The 24,560-nt window shown below is 39.6% G+C and overlaps 2 protein-coding genes across 2 annotated transcripts; both read right to left on the bottom strand.

Annotated features, from left to right (window-relative positions):
- Positions 1–2,581: 2,581 nt before the first annotated feature.
- LOC122230530 (protocadherin alpha-3) lies at positions 2,582–5,202 on the bottom strand. Its single transcript, XM_042956384.1, has one exon. The coding sequence runs from the start codon at positions 4,994–4,996 to the stop codon at positions 2,582–2,584; it is 2,415 nt and encodes an 804-aa protein (XP_042812318.1). The 5' UTR covers positions 4,997–5,202.
- A 4,236-nt stretch (positions 5,203–9,438) lies between these two features.
- On the bottom strand, positions 9,439–12,446 carry LOC102952612 (protocadherin alpha-1-like). Its single transcript, XM_042985412.1, has one exon. It carries the CDS (start codon positions 12,021–12,023, stop codon positions 9,606–9,608), a length of 2,418 nt encoding a protein of 805 aa, XP_042841346.1. The 5' UTR covers positions 12,024–12,446; the 3' UTR covers positions 9,439–9,605.
- Positions 12,447–24,560: the final 12,114 nt, after the last annotated feature.

The following is a 24,560-nucleotide window of genomic DNA, read 5'->3' as shown; positions in this document are numbered from 1 at the left end:
ATTAAAACATCAATTAGCATTGTTGCTCTGTCTGAGGACCCAAACTGTAGTTTTGCAAAAAATGATCACACATGTGAAACACACTGGAAGACAATGGAAAAGACTCCCTGTCCATTTACTTTATTTTGAAAATAATTAAATGCATAGATGAGGAGTACAAAAGAATATAAAGGATATTTATGTGAGAAAGATTAGTATTAATCTGGTAGAGCAGCAATATATTTCTAAAGAGAAAAACTCAAAAGTCTTTAAAATGTCTTATTAACTGAGAATCTTGTTAGTCAAGAATTTGAAGAGGACAGCTCGATTTGAAGACTGATGTTCCACATCCTGGGAGACAAAAACTTTGCATGACCCTATAATTACAATAGGATGAAAATAAGGCCTAATGAAATAACATGTGAATTCAGGTTGGACATGCTGTGGTGAACATTTGATGGACAGAAGTCAACAAAGGATAGTGAGAGAAATTGAAAGGAAAATGGGAAAAAAAGATTATCTTTCTGTTGTATATGTTAGCTTCAGCCCACAATGTCACTGAGTATTAACTAGGTTTTGATAAGGATGCTCATACAGGAAGTAGTAAGTTGTAGTTATAACTCAGGTGGATATATTCTATATAATTATATACACTGGAACCCATTCACCTTCCACAAGCAAGATTAGTATTTTCATTTTGTCTTTCATGGTTTAGAAATAATTGCTTGTTTTCTAATCTCTAATATGGCTAAGGTTCAGTTTCCAGTGGCAAGGAAACTTGAGTGGAAGTCCATCTATTTGGAGAAATGATCAAATGCTAAATAGAGAAATGACTACAAAATAATTTCATTTTGTTTAATTTGGTTGCAGTTATTTGGAGGGTTTACATACTATATAACACACCTTAATAGACAGGTTAGTATTCAGAGGAAGGTCACAAGTAATAACATTGACTTACTGGAGTTTTTGGACATTAGCATCCTTACTACTAAGTGTTTGCAAAATAGGTTAATGATTAATAAGTTTTGCTAGTAGAGTAGTTTTTAAATTAGATAGAAAGTAGCATTCTCAACAAAGTTTTCTGACAGAAAACAATTAAAAAAATTTTTTGTGTTTATTTTTTTTTATTTTTTTAACGTTTATTTATTTTTGAGACAGAGATAGAGCATGAACGGGGGAGGGTCAGAGAGAGAGGGAGACACAGAATCGGAAGCAGGCTCCAGGCTCTGAGCCATCAGCCCAGAGCCCGACGCGGGGCTCGAACTCACGGACCATGACCATGAGATCGTGACCTGAGCCGAAGTCGGACGCTCAACCGACTGAGCCACCCAGGCGCCCCAAGTGTTTATTTATTTTAGAGAGAGACAGAGCACACAAGCAGGGGAGGAGCAGCGAGAGACAAGGAGACACAGAATCCAAAATAGGCTCTAGGCTCTGAGCTGTCAGTACAAAGCCCGAAGCAGGGCTTGAACCCACAAACCATGAGATCATGACCTGAGCCAAAGTCAGATGCCCAACCAACTGAGCCACCCAGGAGCCTCATCTGATGGAAAACAATTCTTAACAAAATTAATAATATACTTTCAAAACCAATGTTTTCTAAACGAAGATACACTGAAGGAAGTATAAAAGTTCACTTACTATTGATTTTTTCAATGCTTACTAATTAAAGTAGTGAGAAACTGAAGATGAACAAAGATACAATTCTAATTTTGTTTACATTTATTTATTTTTTAGAGACAGAGAGAGACAGAGCACAAGCGGGGGAGGGGCAGAGAGAGAAAGAAACACAGAATCCAAAGCAGGCTCCAGGCTCTGAGCTGTCAGCACAGACCCCATGTGGGTCTTGAACTCACAAACCGTGAGATAAGGACCTGAGCTGAAGTCGGACACTAACCGACTGAGCCACCCAGGTGCTCCTAAAGATACAATTCTAAACCAATAAAATTATTATTCTGGTGTGTGTGTGTGTGTGTGTGTGTGTGTGTGTGTGTGTGTGGTTTTCTTTACCCAACTGAGAAACTAGCCACAATACAATGTATTACCAAATGTGAGCACAAGGACTAAAATGAATCATGTTCAAGTAAAAACAAGGAACTAAGACTTCAGACAAATGAATAAATAAGTAAAAGAGGCTTCATACAGACAACAGGCTTAGTAAACTAATATTTGAAACTAAGGATATATTAACCAAAAGAAGTGGTGAGCATTTATGGTGAACTCATAAAATGAACCAGTGACATTTGGACTAACATCTAGTAGGAATTCCAAAAAAAAAAGTGGCAAAAGCTATTGAAGCATTGTGCAAGGATTAGTAAAACACAATTGGAGTCAAATATTCTAAACAATACAATTCACCCAAGAAAATATATTTGGTTTCTATCTTTAGCAATAAAATAATCCTACTACTGCACCTATTAACAACAACAACAACAACACTACAAGTTTGGTTCTCAGTACTTATTGCTAATTCAGTTCAAAACATTTGTCACAAGGAGTTCAAATATTTTAACCACAAAACCCTGGAAAACTCTAACACCAAAAACATAAGTTTCCAAAAGAACAGAAACATTGAAGAATAAAAAACGATTTTTGAAAGGATTTAAAAATCTGTACTCACTTTGGCAGAAAGATCAACATCCACATCCAGCTGTTCTTCTCTATTCCCCCCAATGGGACCGGGTGGAAGGCTGGGGCTGAAGGCCATGAGGTCGGTCTTGGGCGGACCCTCCCCAGAGCACACCCTCTGCCGCCTCTGCTGCGAGTACGACCAGCTCCCCACCGCGCTGGAACACACCAGCGTGGGCTTCCCCGGCCCGCACGCGCCCTCGCTGGGCGGCGCCGAGCACCGCAGCGCCACGTACAGCAGCAGCGTGAGCACCAGCAGGCTGGACACCGCGCAGATGGCGATGATCAGGTACACGTTGACATCCACCAGCGCCGCCTCCGCGCCGGCGGCGCCCGCCAACACCCGCGACGAGGCCTTGGGCGCCTGGCCGCTCTCCACGAGCGACAGCAGCACGGTGGCCGTGGCCGTCAGCGCCGGCTCGCCGTGGTCACTCACCAGCACCAGCAGGCGCTGGCGCGGCGAGTCCGCCTCGTCCAGGCTGCGCGTCGTGCTGATCTCGCCCGTGTACAGCGCCACGCGGAACGGGCTGCGCGCGCCACCCGCCGCCGGCTGCAGCTCGTACGACAGCCACGCGTTGTAGCCCGAGTCGGCGTCCACCGCGCGCACCTTCGCCACCACGTGGCCCGCGCCCACCGACCGCCACACCAGCTCGCTCACGGCGCCGCCCGCGCCGCCCGCCCCAGGCAGCGGCAGCAGCGCGGGCGCGTTGTCGTTCTCGTCCAGCACGAACACCTGCAGCGTCACGTTGCTGCCCAGCGGAGGCACGCCCGCGTCGCGCGCGCTCACTTGGAACTGCAGCAGCTCCAGCTCCTCGTGGTCCAGCGGCTGCAGCGCGTACACCTTGCCGCTCTCCGCGTGCACCGACACGTAGCTCGACAGCGCACGCTCGCCCACCCGCCGCTCCACCAGCGAGTAGGACACCAGCGCGTTCTCCTGCGCGTCCGCGTCCCGCGCGGACACCGTGAAGATGTGGCGGCCGGGAGGGTTGTTCTCCTTCACGAACACCGTGTACTCGGCCTGCGCGAATGTCGGCGCGTTGTCGTTCACGTCGGCCACTTCCACGGACACGCTGGCCGTGGCCGACAGCGAAGGCGAGCCCCCGTCCCGTGCGGTCACCAGCAGCTCATAGTTCGCCACGCTCTCGCGGTCCAGGGCGCTGTCCAGCACCAGCGAATAGTAATTCTTGAAGGTGGACACCAGCTTGAAAGGGATGTGAGGCATCAGAGAGCAGGTCACCTGCCCGTTGACTCCGGAGTCACGGTCGGACACGCTGATCAAGGCGATGACCGTGCCGAGGGGAGCGTCTTCTAATACAGATAATGACAGTGATTTGATAACCAACTCAGGTACATTATCATTGGTGTCCAAAATTTCCACCAGAACCGTGCAGTGACCTGCCATTGGGGGATTTCCTTTATCTGTCGCTTCTACCTGGATTTCGTATAACTTAGTTTCCTCGAAATCTATGTTACCCTTTACAGTGATGTATCCATTAACTGGGTCTAAGTGGAATTTCGACAAAGCATCTGATGACATGTCTGTATTGAAAGAATATACAATGTCCTTATTTACTCCTTCATCCAAATCAGAGGCGTTAACAGTCACTGCTAGGGTACCGTTTGGAGCATTTTCGAATAAACTCACTTTGTAGACAGTTCTCTCAAACTCTGGGGCGTTGTCGTTTACATCTAGAATGGTGATCTTCAGTTGAGTAGTGCCAGTGAGCTCTGGTTTCCCACCATCAACTGCCGTTATTACTAGGTGATGTTCAGGAATGTCCTCTCGATTTAAAAGTTTTTTCAACACGAGTCCAAGAGTTTTAATATCCTCATCATTTCTTTTAATATCCAAGGTAAAATAATCATTAGAGTTAAGACTGTAGGTCAACAAAGAATTCGCTCCAATATCTGCATCTGATGCTCCCTCTAGTGGAATCCGAGAACCAGGCGGCCGGGATTCAGAAATAAACAATTTTTTTACTGCCATTGGAAAAACCGGCTGGTTGTCGTTAATGTCCTTCACCTCCACTTCCACATGGAAAACCTGCAGCGGCCTGTCCACGATCACCTCCAGATGGATGCTGCAATCCAGGTTCCGCCCGCAAAGCTCCTCGCGGTCGATGCGAGAATTCACAAACAAAATGCCATTCTGCAGATTTACCTCCAGAAGGTCCCCATGGCTTTTGGACGCCACCCGGAACAGACGTGGCACCAGCTCCACCAGCTCCAGCCCCAAGTCCTGGGCGATCCGCCCCACGAAGGTGCCGTGTTTGGCCTCCTCCAGGACTGAGTAGTGAACCTGGCCGCTCCCAGCCTCCCAGACTGTGAGGAGCAGAAGCGAAAGCAGTAGTTGCCGGGCTCCTGAACCTTTTTCTCTCCATGAAAACATCACTGCAAGCCTTTTCCAAATATTGGGTCACTCTTGCATCGATCCAAACTTTAAAAAATAATTTGGGTTCCTCGGTTTTTCTTAAATGATCTTACCATGCCTGTATTTCACAGAGGATGGGGAAAAGCAGCAACTGAGTGTGTAATGCATGATGTATTTCTTTTGTGGTGAAACACCTTGTGGTGGACAGCGACATCATGTGGCTAAACGTGTAAGTATTAAATAAATTTACTACTTGGGTCTGAACTTTCCCCAAATTTCTATTTTCATTGTAATATCCTCCGAGCACTTTTCAAATTCTTTATATTAAAAAAATATATATCCTTATAGCTTTTATACTAATTCATCACTTCCAAATATTCCAATCCATGACATAAAGTTAAAAAGAATAGAATAGTGATTAATGCTATAACAGTAGTGGACATCTATTGGAAATATTCCCCATGTGACAAGCATAGGGTTATAATAGGGTTATCCCATTGTATTCTCACAACAACCTTCCAAGCTAGGTATCAATACAATTCACTTTTTACCAACAAGGAAGTGAAAACAGATATCACTTAAGTAACTTAAAAGTGATATTAATTGGTGATGTTTGGGTGGGATCTCAATGTGAGTCTAAACTCGTAACTTTTATCACTTGGCCTTGAAGTCTACATTTTATAGCAAAACCAGGCCTTTGATATTCATGACCACCAAAACATCGAGGCATTGAAAGTATGTGTATATGCATAACCATCTATCCATACATATTTACTTCTATATTATGATGGCAATTGTTAATTTACATTATTTATTTATTTATTTATGGAAAGCTTATAATGCACTCTTGTGTGCTTTATCCAATAATTATACCCTTGTTGTCTGTCTTAACTGTTATTTATAAAATATACCAGAAGTCAGTTTTTTACAGTGCAGTTCTTTTGTAAATTTGTTTTTTTACAAATGAAAATACTGTGTGATTTAGATATTTGCTACATTCATGTCATACCAAGTAAGAGTGTATGTGTTTTTTAAATTTCCACACCACTTATACATTTCAATTTACCTGTATATCCGAAAATGATTGCAATATGAGATCATTGTGTTTTTAATGATCTCTGCTCTAGATGAATTTCTGGATTCCAGTTTTTTAAAAAGTTGTGACTTGAAAGTTTTGGTGACTTAACTAATCAATAGAGAGAGAAAAGTAACTTTGGAACATAATTCACCATTCAACGTATGTAAGATGAGACAATATAATATTCTAAAAGTTTCTGAGAATTCAGCAAGAGGCATGAATTCTTTGGGTATTTGCAGGTTGAGCAGAGAAAATTCATGGGCAGAGGTTGACTTTAGAGAGGTAAAAGCATGTCAAAAGCTTTGCTTATAGTCAGAGCCTCTTGAAATAAAATCAAACACATGATTTAAGTATTAGGGGAAAAGTTTTCATACCAGCTTTTTTTTCCCATGTACTCAATGAACGCAAGCCAGGATTGCAACTTAACTCGTATTTTATCATTCACATTCAGAATAGAACAAATTATCAATTAATGTTTGGTTTTTTTCCAATATATGAAGTTTATTGTCAAATTGGTTTCCATACAACACCCGTGCTCATCCCAAAAGGTGCCCTCCTCAATACCCATCACCCACCCTCTCCTCCCTCCCACCCCCCATCAACCCTCAGTTTGTTCTGTTTTTAAGAGTCTCTTATGCTTTGGCTCTCTTCCACTCTAACCTCTTTTTTTTTTTTCCTTCCCCTCCCCCATGGGTTTCTGTTAAGTTTCTCAGGATCCACATAAGAGTGAAACCATATGGTATCTGTCTTTCTCTGTATGGCTTATTTCACTTAGCATCACACTCTCCAGTTCCATCCACGTTGCTACAAAGGGCCTTATTTCATTCTTTCTCATTGCCACGTAGTACTCCATTGTGTATATAAACCACAATTTCTTTATCCATTCATCAGTTGATGGACATTTAGGCTCTTTCCATAATTTGGCTATTGTTGAGAGTGCTCTATGAACATTGGGGTACAAGTGCCCCTATGCATCAGTACTCCTGTATCCCTTGGGTAAATTCCTAGCAGTGCTATTGCTGGGTCATAGGGTAGGTTCAATTAATATTTTAATGGATAAAAGATTATTTTAAACTATCTCGAGTAACTAAACAAGTAAGTTACATTAATGATATGTGTTAATATCAAACTTACATAATTTCTAATTGATTCTACTGTACTAGTTCACGAAGAACATTTCACATGTTCAAGAACTAGTTCATGAAACATTTAAGAATTATTTTGGAAAAGCATGGATCTAGGAAATAATTATAGGCATCTATATGTCAAGTGTTTTGAAGAATCTTGAAAGGCAGTAGTTTTAAAAAGATACAGAATTAAAATTTTAAAACATATTAATGGAATACCTCTGACAACTTATAATACTGTATATTTCATGACATTTAAGAGTATACTAATTGCAAAGTAGAATGCCACAGGGAATTAATGACAGAGTATAATGATTATAGGCAATGAAGTTAATACTAAAGGAACTATGACTCTAGAATATTGAGCTGATGTGTGGATAAAGTATCAGTGAATAATATCTACTCTCACTTAGACATCTCCTTAGGCAATTTAATTTAAAAATGTAAATAAGGAATAAAAAATCAGTAAGAAAAAAATTAAAATTAAAAAATAACCAATAAAAATTTGTACAGTGATAGACTGTGATTCCCTCTTAGTGATAAACTGAGTTCTGGGTATACCTGGATATAGTTTTCAAAGCTTACCATTTGTCTGTAGTACAAAGGTAGGGGCCAGACTTCTAGTAGGACAGATTCCACCTGACCAGTCATACTCTGCACACAAGTCCCAAGAAAGTAGTGAGTAGATATGAGACTCTAGGTAAGATGACTCCTCCCAAAAAAGGAGTTCCTCCTTATTTGCTCAAACCATTTCTTTTTCTCCGTAAAGCCTCAGATAAACATTTCTGATTCTCAGGAAATATACACTCCCTAAATTTTGAGGCGTATCAACTCTTAGCAACTAAGTTTACTGTAGAAACAGACTATCCTTAAAAGATTTCCCCACCTAACTTTTCAATTCCTTTAAAAGCAGATCTCAGATGAAAATGAATATCTGGCCTGTTAAATGGATAAGACCCAGATCACTTAGTGGAAGTTATTTCTACAATTCACCAATATCCACATACATATGGGGAAAAAAAACAGCATATAGCTAAAAAACAAATAGAAGACAGTTTTAGACAGTTATTTCACCCCAACACATCTTCTTTTAAAGTGTTTAAATTCTTTTCCAAGTGTAACATTTACTTTTCAAGTTTATGTTTTAACTACCCAACACAGGAATTTCCAATTAAAATGTAGTCATTCAATATCAGTCTTTACTTTTTGGGAAAACTCCAATTTCATTAGTTATAGGGATGCTGCCAGGAGAAAGTGAGTGAGCTCACAGTTGTGGAAAATGTTATCATGGGCACAGTTTGGTGCCAGAGGCGGGTGGTCAGTCTCTGCACAGTGGGAGGCCTGTACACATTAGCCTGGTGATAGTGATACTGGGAAGGATGACTGAGCAACCCAGTAACATAACACCTGAGTTAGGGTACTCTCCACTTTTACGTAAAAAAAACTCCCACTACCTGGCCACCCACAATGTGATTTCGTAAATGTTAAGATATTTTTATAGTGTTAAGATATTTTAACAAAATTGAAAGGGGGTTCTTTCCTCAGTGAACTTTCTATTGTACCTTAAAACTCTAAGGATTTTGCAAGTGTGAAATCTTTATTCCAAATCACAAGCTATGTGACCCCTGAAAGAAATATGTATCATGAGCAATTATTCCCAAGTGATGTCATGTGTTGTAATGATCTTTGATAGGTATTTTTGAAAACTTTTTTTAATGTTTATTTATTTCTGAGAGAGACAGAGAGATCATGAGCAGGGGAAGGGCTGAGAGAGAGGGAGGCAGGTTCCAGGCTCCATTAGCATAGAGCCCAATGTGGGGCTCAAACCCACCAACCACAAGATCATGATCTGAGCCGAAGTCAGACCCTTAACTGACAAGCCACCCAGGCACCCCTGATAGGTATTTTTGCAGGTCCTGGCAATAAAAGATCCATTCAGGCTGCTTTCAAGTACAAGGAAATGAAAACCTTATTTATTACCTATTGCATAAACAGATAAAGACAAATGAATTCTTGATTGAAAGAATAATTTAGAAAACATCCAGATATACATATAGTCCTATTCCAATATATTCTGACAGAATGGATAGATGATGTAAATAGGAAATATGCATTATATATTCATACTCTTTAAATTTTTTCCAATTATTAACTTTTTTAATTTTGAGAAAAAATTACTTACAGGTAATAAGTTTTCAAATTTAGCTTAAGTGTTTTTCAATCCTTCAAGGTCCTATTATTCATGAACAGATTTAATTATGAAAAAAACAAAATGTGAAAATAAGGAAATCATTTAAATTAAATTGTTCTCAGTGCAAGATGCATCTCTATTTCATACCATATAATGCACAGTAGGATAGTGATTAAAAAATAAGCAAATATGAATCAAAATAGAATCATTAACAAAGGAAATAGAACAATTCTAGAATCGATGGAAAAGACTCACCTTTCCTAAGTGTTCTGACTCTGAGGGTTGTTGTCTTTCATCTGCGGAGCCTGGAACTTGAGGTAGGCTGGGGCTGAAAGCCATGAGGTCGGTCTTGGGCGGACCCTCCCCAGAGCACACCCTCTGCCGCCTCTGCTGCGAGTACGACCAGCTCCCCACCGCGCTGGAACACACCAGCGTGGGCTTCCCCGGCCCGCACGCGCCCTCGCTGGGCGGCGCCGAGCACCGCAGCGCCACGTACAGCAGCAGCGTGAGCACCAGCAGGCTGGACACCGCGCAGATGGCGATGATCAGGTACACGTTGACATCCACCAGCGCCGTCTCCGCGCCGGCGGCGCCCGCCAACACCCGCGACGAGGCCTTGGGCGCCTGGCCGCTCTCCACCAGCGACAGCAGCACGGTGGCCGTGGCCGTCAGCGCCGGCTCGCCGTGGTCCCTCACCAGCACCAGCAGGCGCTGGCGCGGCGAGTCCGCCTCGTCCAGGCTGCGCGTCGTGCTGATCTCGCCCGTGTACAGCGCCACGCGGAACGGGCTGCGCGCGCCACCCGCCGCCGGCTGCAGCTCGTACGACAGCCACGCGTTGTAGCCCGAGTCGGCGTCCACCGCGCGCACCTTCGCCACCACGTGGCCCGCGCCCACCGACCGCCACACCAGCTCGCTCACGGCGCCGCCCGCGCCGCCCGCCCCAGGCAGCGGCAGCAGCGCGGGCGCGTTGTCGTTCTCGTCCAGCACGAACACCTGCAGCGTCACGTTGCTGCCCAGCGGAGGCACGCCCGCGTCGCGCGCGCTCACTTGGAACTGCAGCAGCTCCAGCTCCTCGTGGTCCAGCGGCTGCAGCGCGTACACCTTGCCGCTCTCCGCGTGCACTGACACGTAGCTCGACAGCGCACGCTCGCCCACCCGCCGCTCCACCAGCGAGTAGGACACCAGCGCGTTCTCCTGCGCGTCCGCGTCCCGCGCGGACACCGTGAAGATGTGGCAGCCGGGAGGGTTGTTCTCCTTCACGAACACCGTGTACTCGGCCTGCGCGAATGTCGGCGCGTTGTCGTTCACGTCGGCCACTTCCACGGACACGCTGGCCGTGGCCGACAGCGAAGGCGAGCCCCCGTCCCGTGCGGTCACCAGCAGCTCATAGTTCGCCACGCTCTCGCGGTCCAGGGCGCTGTCCAGCACCAGCGAATAGTAATTCTTGAAGGTGGACACCAGCTTGAAGGGGATGTGAGGCATCAGAGAGCAGGTCACCTGCCCGTTGACACCGGAGTCGCGGTCGGACACGGAAACAAAAGCAATGACGGTGCTGAGTGGAGTGTCCTCTCTGACTGGCAAAGACAGAGATGTGACTGCCAGTTGTGGAGCATTATCATTTACATCTAGCACTTTCACTAAAACCTTGCAGTGATTTGACATTGGAGGACTTCCTTTATCAACTGCTTTTACATGAATTTCATAAGATTTTGTTTCTTCATAATCCAGTCTACCAATTAGCCTAATTTCTCCTGAGCTGGAATCAATTTTGAAGTTTTTTTGAATGTTTAGGGGAACATCACTGCCGAAGGAAAAGACAATTTCGCCATTTACACCTTCATCGGCATCAGAGGCGTTTAATGTAGTCACTAATGTTCCATTTGCTGTAGTCTCTAATAAATGGATTCTATACACAGCCTGGGCAAACAATGGGGCATTATCATTAACGTCCAGCACTGTGATCAGCAGCTGAACTGTACCTTCCAGCTCTGGTTTGCCCCCATCAGTGGCCGTCAATAATAAACGAAGTTCTGGTGTTTCTTCTCTATCCAAAGATTTCCTCAATTCAAGTGAAAGTGACTTACTCAGTTCATCACTTGCCTGTACATCCAAAGAGAAATAATCACTGGGGCTGAGGGTGTAAGTTATTAGAGCATTGGTCCCAATGTCCGCATCAGTAGCACCCTCTATCGGGAAACGTGAATCCACCAGTCTAGACTCAGGAATAAATAACCTTTGTTCTCTCCCTCTGAAAACCGGTGGGTTATCGTTAATGTCCTTCACCTCCACCTCCACATGGAAAACCTGCAGCGGTCTGTCCACAATTACCTCCAGGTGGATGCTGCACTCCAGATTCAGCCCGCAAAGCTCCTCGCGGTCGATGCGAGAATTCACAAACAAAATGCCATTCTGCAGATTTACTTCCAGAAGGTCCCCACGGCCTTTGGACACCACCCGGAACAGGCGTGGCACCAGCTCTGCCAGCTCCAGCCCCAGGTCTTGCGCGATGCGTCCTACGAAGGTGCCGTGTTTGGCCTCCTCCGGGACCGAGTAGTGGACCTGACCATTCCCAGTCTTCCAGGCTGCGAGGAGCAAAACGAAGAGCAGCAGGCGCTGGGCTCCCTTGCCTCCTTGCCTAGGAAACAGCATCGCAAAACCACTACACCTTTGGTACCGCTCTCACTTCAAAATCATGCTTTCTTTACTTTATATCTTGAATAATATGTCTCCTGTTTTTGTCTTCTCTCAGGCTGTAACAAAATGGAGCTTCCTCCCTTAGTTTTTGGTGATCTATACCTTAACATTGACAAGACTTTGTGGTATACAGCGACATCATGTGGCTAATGCTGTAGATTGTAGATTCTTCATTGATTTCCAAAATAGGCTATATATTCATTTGCAATTTATTCAATGCAATCACTTTCAATTATGTCTTTTAAAGACTGTACACTCTCACTTAAGAGTATGTAATTCAATACTGTCCTTTAGCAGTGGTCACAAATATATTACAATTAGATTTTGGGAAAATAGAAATATGCACCAATAACCTTACATCTTTTCATTTAAAACAATTTATCAGCTCATGTTTTTATTATTAAATATTTGTAAATGAATACTGGAGCTTTAAAATAAAACACTTTGGCCACTAAAGTTCACCTTATTCTAGGATATTGTGCGTGTTAATTTTTAAAATAATATTACCAGGAACTTACTTATGATATTTTTAGAAATTTTTCTGAAATACATTTAAAATTCTTTCAGTGTTTATGAACAGCGACATCACTTTTTGATACTTGAAATCTTAGAATAATGAAATTTGGGACATTTTCCTTTGTTCTTGTTATATAACATCTAAGTGCTGAACTAATAACTTTCGCCTCTAAAAGTCATTATTCCAAATTAAGCTACTGTCCCTTGGATCTTTATTCCTATATCAAATTTTCAGCTGCACCTTTTTTTCTTATTAAGTCATTGTCATATGTCAATAAGAATAAAATTAACATTGAATCAATATCAAGTACACATATCTGAGAATATTATAATAATCTGTAGTCAAATTTTTAAATGTAAATCTAAAGTGAAGATTAGGTTTTCAGAAAAAAACTATTTGAGAAAAACCTATTAAACTTCTCTTTCAACTTTAGTGCAATTTATAATCAGAACCCCATAATTACATCAAAATTTGACTAATAAATGTGATCTGAATAAACTATCACAAGTTACTTTAAAAAGGATGGCCTTAACATTTTTACTTCAAGTACCATGGATATTTAAGGATATTAATATAAATAAGGATTTATATAAGTTCCTAATCAGAAAGCCTAAGTCACTGTTTACTTGATAATTAAAATGTAGATGAAACATGATGTTATTTTTAAAAAAAACAGATTATAATTTTAATAGCAATTCCAATGTAGTAATTGCCTCATTACAAAGGTACAGGAATATAAGATACATCAGTACCCTCTTATTCTTGAAATGAAGCAAATTCAGAACTTGATACTTTTTTAAATGCTAATAGATTTAGACAATACTGTCAATATTTTAATGTACAAGGTAGTTTAATGTGGTATAAATTTCCTTTTATGCATTTTATTACTATGAAGAATACATAGAATAATGCTAACTGCAATTTGCTGTCATTCAGATATTCCAAACATAAAACTGTTGAATTAAATATACTTTGTTTTCTACAGTTAAAAGCTTATTTTGACTTTTAAAACGTATCTCTATTTAACTGAAAACTATAAATTATCATGTTTTAATGTTGGGAATTACAGTGATCTTTAAATATAATCTCAACCATAAGCCATATGGTAATGTTTCATCCTCTTTATTTTGATGAAAATTGTTGGATTTGAAGATATTCTCAGTATAAGAAAAATGTCATTTACAATGATCAGATGACACTTAATTGAAACTTAAAAAATAGTTAACCATGGACTGCATTATCATGGTAGTTACTATGAAAATAAAAGGCTACATGATATTATATTCAAGGAAAAAATAAATGCGGACATAAATGACTGGAAATTTTGTTATCAGAGAGAGCTGTTAAAATAGCAGAGTGTTTTTGTATATTATTGAGTTTAAGCTGGTACAAATTCAGAGTACTATAATGTAAGATATTAAATGCAATGTCCACAGTAAGCACAGAGAAAATAGCTACATCATCCAAATAGACCTATAACTAGTAAAAAGATGAATCAGTAATTTTTAAAAATCTCCTGACAAAGAAAGGCCCTTGCCCAATGGCTTCATTGGTGAATTTTACCAAACACTCAAGAAATAATACTGATCTTTTTCAAGCTTTTCCAAATAGATAAAGAGGAAGGAACACTTTCTTACTCTATTAGGCCATCATTACCCTGATACCAAAGGCAGACAAAGACACTACAAGAAAGGAAAACTACAGATCAACTTCCCTCATGAGCACTGATTCCTCCAAAAAAAAAAATCCTCAAAAAAATATTAGAAAACTGAATTCAGCAGCATATTAAAAGGATTATACACCATGAGCATGTGGGATTTATTTGTGGAGTGTAAGGATGATTCAGTATACATAATCAATGTAATAAGCCACATTGAGAGAATGAAGGAAAAAAACGCATGATAATCTCAATAGATGCAGAAAAGGCATGTGACAAAATTCAACATTCTTTCATGATAAAAACACTCAGAATCCTAGGAATAGAAGGAAACCACCTCAACATAATAAAATGCCATACATGAAAAACCCACAGCAAACATACTCAGTGGTGAAAGGCTGAAAGCTGTTCCTCTAAGATTAGGAACAAAGCAAGGAGACCTGCTTTCACCTTTTCTATTCAACAAAGTATTGAAAGTTCTAGCCAGAGCAAATAACCGCCCTCTCCCCAAAAATGAGGCATCCAAAATGGGAAAGAAGATGTATAATTATCTCTGTTCACAGATGCTATCTCATATATAGAACACCCTAAAGATTGCACAGAAAACTTGAAATTAATAAATGATTCAACAAAGTGGCAGATACAAAGTCAACACATGAAAATCAGCTGCAACACTATACACTAAAAGTGAACAATTGAACAGGAAATTAAGAAAACAATTTCATTCATAATATCATAAAATACTTAGGAATTAACCAAGGTGAAAGACTTGTATGATGAAAACAACAAAAGCACTTTTTTAAAAAAGATTATTTATTTTGAGAGCACATGAACACACGCATGCTCAAATGGGAGAGGCAGAAAGAGAGAGGGTGAGAGAGAATCCCAAGCAGGCTCCATGCTGACTGCATGGGGCTCAAACCCACAAACTGTGAGATCATGACCTGAGCCAAAAATCAAAAGTTGGACACTTAACCAAATGAGCCACCCAGGTGCCCCAACAAAAACATTTCTGAAAGAAATTAAAGAATATATAAGCAAATGCAAAGAGATCTCATGTTCATTGATTGAAAGACTTATTAAGATGTCAATACAACTCAAAGTGATCTATAGGTTTAATGTAATCTCTATCAAAATCCCTATGATGTTTTTTGCTGAAATAGGAAATCTCATTTAAAAATTCATATGGAGGGGTGCCTGGGTGGCTCAGTTAAGCATCTGACTTCGGCTCAGGTCATGATCTCGCGGTCTGTGGGTTCGAGCCCTGCGTCGGGCTCTGTGCTGACAGCTCAGAGCCTGGAGCCTGTTTCAGATTCTGTGTCTTCCTCTTTCTCTGACCCTCCCCTGTTCATGCTCTCTCTCTGTCTCAAAAATAAATAAATGTTAAAAAATAAAAATAAAAAATAAAAAAAATTTTCATATGGAATCTCAAGGGACTTCAAACAGCCAAAACAATCCTGAACAAGAACAAAGCTGGAGGACTCATACATCCTGCTTTTAAAACTTATTACAAAGCTCCTGTAATCAAAATGGTGTGGCCTAAAGACACTGGCCTAAAGACAAACATAGACCGATAGAATAGAGATTCCAGAAATAAATCCTCATATATAAATAAGGTCAAATTATTTTCAACAAAGGTGTCAAGTCTGTTCAATGGGAGAAAAAAGAGTCTTTTCAACAAATGTTGATGGGAAAACAGGATGCAAAAGAATGAAGTTATAACCTTACCCAACACTACATACAAAAATGAACTCAAAATGGATCCATGACCTAAATATAAGACTAAAATTATGAAATTCTTAGAAGAAAATATAGGGCAAAAACTGCATGACACTGGTTTTGGCAGTGATTTCTTGAATATGATATCAAAGGCATAAGCAACAAAACAAAAGATAGGCAAATTAGACTTTATAAAAATAAAAAATATTTTCAAGGACTTACAGTTTCTAGTTCTGAATGTAAGGAGCTTGGAAATCACCACTCCATTTTGACAAGTTAAAAGCTGAACAGACTGGAAAACCAACAACTCTTGTTGGATGTGTAAAAGTTTGGTGGATGAGAGAACACTGGGAAAATCAATGACCCAAAGATAAGAGAGTCACAGGGAGATATAGGGAGTCACAACTTACTGGTACAGAGACTCAAGAGGAGAAAACACTGTGGTAATCAGTGCTGGAGTAGGGAAATCTGAACTATAATTGATGAATCACTGGAGACTTAGTATGTAGAAGTCTGAGAATTGAAAACTCCAGGGGGAAGCAGTCATGGAATCGTGATATTTTGAGATTTACCTCCAGGAACATGGACAGACTCCCACAGAGTCTGAAAGAGAAAAATCCTCTCATGCTTCTGGCAGTGGGAGCGAAAAAGGAACCATTTTGAAATATCCAGAGCATTCTGCTCTTCTTAAAAAGAGTCTCCCTGAGGGGAAACTAATTAATGAGAGGCTAACCTATTGAGTTATTATCAGAGCTTAACTGTTCTGAGGGAAGGAAAATATCCAGCTCCAGAAGGCTCTAGCTTTCCATGAGGGAAAGGGAAAATACCCAATTCCAGTACACTGTAACTATCCTGTTTCACCTGGGGGTGGGGAGAAGTGAGAAAACTTGGGAAGTTCACAGTCCAGAAGCATATGCTCAATAAAAGATTGAAACCTGGGGCGCTTGGGTGACTCAATCAGTCAAGCGTCCGACTCTTGATTTTGGCTCAGGTCATGGTCTTGCAGTTGTGAGATCAAGCCCCACATATGGCTCCACACTGGTAGCATGGAGCCTGATTGGGAGTCTCTCTCCTCTCTCTGCCCATTCCCCCTCAAAGTAAATTAAAACAAAAAGTTAAAAAGATTGAAACCTCATCACAGAAATGTAGAATGTCTCCCCTCTCTGCACTCCTCACTACCATACTATTACAGGAACATGATAGCAGTCTCTTCTACCCAGCACATCTGTCCAGCTATCAAGAAAAAATTACAAGACATACCAAAAGTCAAAAACAAAAACAAAATACAACTCCACAATTCGAAGAGACAGAATGAATATCAGAACCATATATGACAAGGGCGTGTTTTAATTATCAAACCAAGAATTTACAACTATGATTAATATGCTCAAGGCTCTAATGAATAAAGTAGATGACAGCATTAAGGACAGGTGGGCAATGTAAAGAGGGAAATGGAAATAATAAGAAAGAACGAAAAAGAAATGCTAGAGATAAAAACACTGTAACAGAAATAATAATTTTATTATTATTGATTACATCTCAAATGTCTCTGATAGAATCATTAGTTGACTGGACATGGGTAAGGTACGAATCTCTCAGTTAGAAGATATATAAATAGAATCATCAAAGACCAAAAAGGTAAGAGAAAAAAACAATGAAAAAACAGAAAAGAATATCCAACGATTGTGAAACAACTACAAATGGTATAACATATACATAATTGGAATACCAGGAGAACAAAGAGATAGGAACAGAAGAAATATTTGAAATAATAATGACTGAGAATTTCCCTCAAATTAATGGCAGACACCAAATCACATATCTATGCAGCTCAGATAATTTAGGACTATAAATGCTTTTAAAAAATCTACATAAAGGCATATCCATTTCAAACTACAGAAAGTCACATATTTTCTGAAATCTGTGTCCTGAAAGAAGCCAGAGGGAAATAACACCTTACCCCTTGAGGAAAAAAAGATAAGAATTACATCTGACTTCTCAGAAACCATGAAACTTCTTTAGCATGATAAACAGTATCCATAACAAACCTATAGCTAACATTATACTTAATTGTGAAGGATTGAATCCCAGTTTTTACCCTAAGACTGGGAACAAAGCAAAGACCTGAACTCACTACTCTTGTTTAGCCTACTGCTGGAAGATTTAGCCTGTGCAATAAAGAAAAAAAAAAGGGGGGGGGGGAAATAAGAGGCACACAGATGAGAAAGAAAGTAATAAAATTGTCCTTATTTACAGATGACATAAATGTGTACATTAAAATCTCAAGGAATCAAAAATAAATAAATAAATGAAAACTCCCAGAGTAAGTGAACTTGGCAACATCACAAAAAAATAAGATAAACATACAAAATGAATTGTACCTACACATACTAACAGTGAAAATATACACACCAAAATTAAATTTAAAATATAATTTACATTCACATTCACTCAAAAAATATATTTAGGTATAAATGTAACAAAATATGTATACGACTTGTATTCAGTAAACTAAACACTACTGATTTTAAAAACTGAAGAATAAATAAATGGAGAGACAGACTGTGTTCATGAATTGGATGACTCAACATATCATAAGGAGATGTAAATTTTCCATGAATTAATATAAAGACAACATGATTCTTACCAAAATCCCAGCAAACATTTTCTGTAGCTATCAATTAGATTATATAGAATGGCAATGGAACTAGAATACCTAAGGCAACTTTCAAAAACAAGGAAAAAGGAGAAGGAATGAGTGTATCCTATTTTAAGACTTATTATGTAAAGAGAGAAACCAAGACTATGTTATTGACAGATGAATAGACCTGTAGGTCAACAGACCAAAATAAGGAATCCAAAAATAGATCCATGAAAATGTGCCCAACTAACTAAATTTTGACAACGATGAAAAACAATTAAATGCAGAAAAGAAAGCTTTTTAATAAACAGTGTTGGAGCAATTGGACTTTGTTAGGCAATAAGAAGAAGCAGAAGTAGCAGAGGAAAAAGGAGGAGGAGGAGGAGAAAGATGAGGAAAAGAAGAAGAGGAAGAAACCACCACTGTTGCCTTGATCTAAGTCTCACATCTTATACTAAAATAACTCAAAATGGATCAGGAGGGAAATAGGAGGTACAAGACTCCAGCTATGGAATGAACAACTTGCGGAGATGAAAGGTACAGCATAAGGAACACAGTAATTTGTATTGTAACAGCATTCTACAGTGACAGATGATACCTACACCTGTGCTGAGCATAGGATAACATATAATTGTCAAATCACTGTACTGTACACCTGACACTAATGTAAAACTGTGTGTCAACTGTACTTCAACATAAACAAATAAAATAACAAAAATGTGGTGGATCAAAAACTACAAAAACAAACAAACAAAAAACCCTAAATGGATCGCGAACATAAAGGTAAAATATAAAACACTAAAACTTAAAAATACATATATAGAGAGAAGAAAATCTGTAGCATCTAATGGAAGGCAAAGAATTCTTAGATCTGACACCAAAAGCACAGTCTTTAAGAGGAAAAATTGATAAATTGAACTTTATCAAAATTTAAAAACTTTTATTCTATGAAATGCCACATTTAGAGCAGGAAAAGAAAATCTACAAATTTTGGAGAAATTGTTGCAAGTACATATCTGACAAAGAACTTGTATCTACAATATATAATGGACACACAAAACTAAATACTAGAAAATCAAACAGCCTAATTAGAACCTGGGCAAAGATATTTTACCAAAGGTACACAGATGGCAAATAAATATGTGAAAATATTTCCAACACCAGTAGCTATTAGGAAAATGCAAATTAAAACTATCAAAATGTACTAGCAAACTGTATCCAACAATACATTAAAAGAATTATTCACCACGATCAAGTGGGATTTATTCCTGGGATGCAGGGCTGGTTCAATACCTGTAAATCAATCAGTGTGATACATCACATTAATAAAAGAATAGATAAGAACCACATGATCCTCTCAACAGATGCAGAAAAAGCATTTGAAGGGTGCCTGGGTGGCTCAGTTGGTTAAGCATGTGATTTTGGCTCAGGGCATGATCTTGCGACTTGTGAGTTCGAGCCCTGTGTCAGGCTCTGTCCTGACAGCTCAGAGCCTGGAGCCTGCTTCAGATTCTGTCTCCATGCCTCTGCCCCTCCCCGTTCTATCTATCTCCATCTCTCCCTCTCCCTCTCCCTCTCCCTCTCCCTCTCCCTCTCCCTCTCTCTCTCTCTCTCAAATCCAAGTAAATATTTAAAAATTTATTTTAAGAAAAAAAACATTTGACAAAACAAAGTATCCTTTCTTGGTAAAACCCTCAAGAAAAGAGGAATAGAAGGAATATACCTCAAGATCATAAAAACCATACACAAAAGACCCACAGCTAATATAATCCTCAATGGGGAAACACTGAGAGCTTTACCCCTAAGGTCAGGAACATGACAGGGATGTCCACTTTCACTACTGTTTTATTCAACACAGTGTTGGAAGTCCTAGCCTCAGCAATCAGACAACAAAAAGAAATAAAAGGCACCCAAATCGGCCAGGAGAAGTCAAACTTTCACTCTTCACAGACAACATGATACTCTATGTGGAAAACCCAAAAGACCTCACCAAAAAACTGCTAAAGCTGATCCATGAATTCAGCAAAGTTGCAGGATATAAAATCAATGTACAGAAATTGGTTCCATTTCTATACACCAATAGTGAAGCAGCGGAAAGAGAAATCAAGGAATCGATCCCATTTACAAATGCACGAAAACCCATAAAATACCAAGCCATAAACCTAACCAAAGACATGAAAGACCTATACACCGAAAACTATAGAAAGCTTATGAAAGAAATTGAAGACACAAAGAAATGAAAAACATTCCATGCTCATGGCTTGGAAGAACAAATATTGTTAAAATGTTGATACTACCCAAATAAATCTACACATTCAATGCAATCCTTATCAAAATAACACCAGCATTCTTCACAGAGCTAGAACAAATTCTAAAATTTGTATGGAACCACAAAAGACCCCAAATAGCCAAAGTAATGTTGAAAAAAGAAAACCAGGGCACCTGGCTGGCTCAGTCGGTTAGGCGTCCAACTCTTGGTTTCAGCTCAGGTCATGATCTCTCAGTTTGGCGAGATTGAGCCTCACATCGGGCTCTGTGCTAATAGCATGGAATCTGCCTGGGATTCTCTCTCCCTCCCTCTCTCTCTTTCTGTCCCTACCCCACTCATGCTGTCTCTGTCTCTCTCAAAGATAAATAAACCATATATATACATCTATATCTATATCTATATCTATATCTATATCTATATCTATATCTATATCTATGTCTACATAAAGAAAACCAAAGATGGAGTCATCACAATTTGAGACTTTAAGCTGTATTACAAAGTTGTAATTATCAAGACAGTATGGTACTGGCACAAAAACAGACATATACATAGATCAATGGACCAGGATAGAGAACCCAGAAATGGACCCAAAAATGTATGGCCAACTAATCTTTGACAAAGCAGGAAATAATATCCAATGGAAAAAAGACATTCTCTTCAGCAAATGCTGTTGGGAAAACTAGACAGCGACATGCAGAAGAACTGGGCCACTTTCTTATACCATGCACAAAAATAAACTCAAAAGGGATGAAACATAAGACAGGAAGCCATCAAAATCCTAAAGGAGAAAACAGGCAACAACCTCTTTGACCTTGGCTAAAGCAACTTCTTACTTGACATGTCTCCAGAGGTAAGGGAAACAAAAGCAAAAATGAACTATTGGGACCTCATCAAGATAAATAGCTTCTGCACAGTACAGGAAACAATCAGCAAAACTAAAAGGCAACTGTCAGAATGGGAGAAGATATTTGCAAATGACCTATCAGAAAAAAAGGTTAGTATCCAAAATCTATTTTAAAAAAACTTATCAAACTCAACACCCAAAAACCAAATAATCTAGTGAAGAAATGGGCAAAAGACATAAATAGATACTTTTCCAAGGAAGACATCCAGATGGCTAACAGACACATGAAAAAATATTCAACATCACCCATCATCAGGGAAATACAAATCAAAACCATGATGAGATACCACCTCACGTCTGTCAGAATGGCTAAAATTCACAACTCAGGGAACAACAGATGTTGGCAAGGATGCAGAGAAGAGGAACCCTTTTGCACTGCTGTTGGGAATGAAAACTGGTGCAGCCACTCTGGAAAATAGTATGGAGGTTCCTCAAAAAATTAAAAATAGAACTACCCTATGACCCAGCAATTGCACTACTAGGTATTTATCCTAAGGACACAAAAATGCTGATTCGAAGGGACACATGCATCCCAATGTTGATAGCAGCACAATCGACAAGAGCCAAAGTATGGAAAGAGCCCAAATGTCCATCGACTAATGAATGAATAAAGAAGATATGGTATATATATACAATGGAATATTACTCAGCAATCAAAAATAATGAAATTTTGGGGCACCTGGGTGGCTCAGTCGGTTAAGCGTCCGACTTCAACTCAGGTCACGATCTCGCAGTCCGTGAGTTCGAGCCCCACGTCAGGCTCTGGGCTGACGGCTCAGAGCCTGGAGCCTGCTTCCAATTCTGTGTCTCCCTCTCTCTCTGCCCCTCCCCTGTTCATGCTCTGTCTCTCTCTGTCTCAAAAATAAATAAACGTTAAAAATAAAATTAAAAAAAATAATGAAATTTTGCTATTTGAAACAACGTGGATGGAACTAAAGTGTATTATGCTAAGCGAAATAAGTCAATTGGAGAAAGACAAATTTCATATGATTTCACTCATATGTGGAGTTTAAGAAACAAAACAGATGAATGTAGAGGAAGGTAAGCAAAAATAAGATAAAAACAGAGAGTGAGACAAACCATTAGAGACTCTTAAATCCAGAGAACAAACTGAGGTTTGCTGGAGGGGTGTTGTGGGGGCTGGGCAAAATGTGTGATGGGCATTGAGGAGGGCACTTGTTGGGATGAGCACTTGGTGTTACATGTAAGTGATGAATCACTAAATTCTATTCCTGAAATCATTATTACATTATATGTTAACTAACTTGGATTTAAAATTTTAAAAAATATCAGAATGGCTGAAATGAAAATTGTGACATCAATGTAAGCAAGAATGTAGAGAAAGTAGCTCACTCATACATACCTAGTGAGAATGAAAAATACCACAGCCAGTCTAGAGAACAGTTAGGCAGATTTCCTTTAAAGAAACATACAGGGTGTTTCTCTGGGTGGCTCAGTTGATTAAGCGTCCTACTTCAGCTAAGGTCATGATCTCATAGTTTGTGGATTCAAGTTTCTATGCTGACAGGCTCTATGCTGACAGCTCAGAGCCTGGAGTCTGCCTCAGATTCTGCATCTCCCTCTCTGCCCCTCCCCCACTCATGCTCAGTCTCTCTCTCAGAAATAAACATTTTTAAAGATTTAAAAAAAGAAAACGTTTAAAAAATAATAAAGAAACATATACATATAATTGTACTCCTGGGCTTTTATTCTAGAGAAATGAAAACATGTTCACACAAAAACCTTTACAAAAATGTTGTTAGCAGAATTATTCACAGTATCCAGAAAAGTGAAAACAATGCAGATATACTTCAGTGTGAGAGTAATAAAACAAACTATGGTACATCCATATCATGGGATTGTATTTAGTAATAAACAGGAGCTAACCATTGATACATACAAAACATGGATGATTTTCCAGAGAACTATGCCAAGTGAAGGAAAAAAAAACTAATCCTAAAAGGTTACATAACGCCTGATTCCATTTATGTATCATTCTTGAAATGATAATATTTTAGAAATAGATTACAGATTAGTGATTACAAGGGTTAACAAAGAAGTGGGTGTGAGTATAAAAGGGCAATCAAAGGGATACTTATGATGATGAAAATGTTCTGTATCTTGGCTATATCAATGTCAATGTCATGGATGTGTTATTGAACTATAGTTTTGCAAGACCTTACTATTGGGGGAAGAGGGTAAAGGGTAGAGTGGATTATTATTTCTTACAACTGTACATATGAATGTACAATTATTTCAAATGTGAACGTTAATTTAAAAATCAGGAGTATTATCAGCAAAAACGTAGCCTAGAAAGCTCCAAGTTCTCATTCCACCACAGAAACATCATAAGTAAACAACAAGAAGCTGTCTGGGCCAACCTTATAGGAACTCTGGAAAACATTCAAATGTTTAGAGCAATCAAGCAAATACCCCATCAGTAAAAAGCCGTCTTCAAAATGGTAGAAAATCTTTGTGTTTTACTCATCTTTGCCTCACCTCTTCCCTGATGGATCATTAAACTTACTCATGAACAGATGGCAGCCCACTTTCTAGTTGCCTCCCTTGAACCAGATAGAGCACAGCAGGACTTATTTGCAAGTTATTGGGTTTGCTGTTCTAACCTGCCTAGGTGATGCTGAAAGGACTGAAGGCACTTTTCTCTTTCAGGTAAATCAGAGTGCAGGTTGGAAAAGTGGTAGGCACTGGTTCACAAAACTACAAAGTAAACTTGAAACCCCCAGACATCTGGGGCAAAAGATTATGCATGGAGTCATAACAAAAG

This window comes from Panthera tigris, chromosome A1 (assembly GCF_018350195.1).
Source record: "Panthera tigris isolate Pti1 chromosome A1, P.tigris_Pti1_mat1.1, whole genome shotgun sequence".
In the NCBI taxonomy this organism is placed as follows: domain Eukaryota; kingdom Metazoa; phylum Chordata; class Mammalia; order Carnivora; family Felidae; genus Panthera; species Panthera tigris.
Note: the sequence above shows the minus strand (reverse complement) of the source record. Positions and strands in the feature narration are given on the sequence as shown.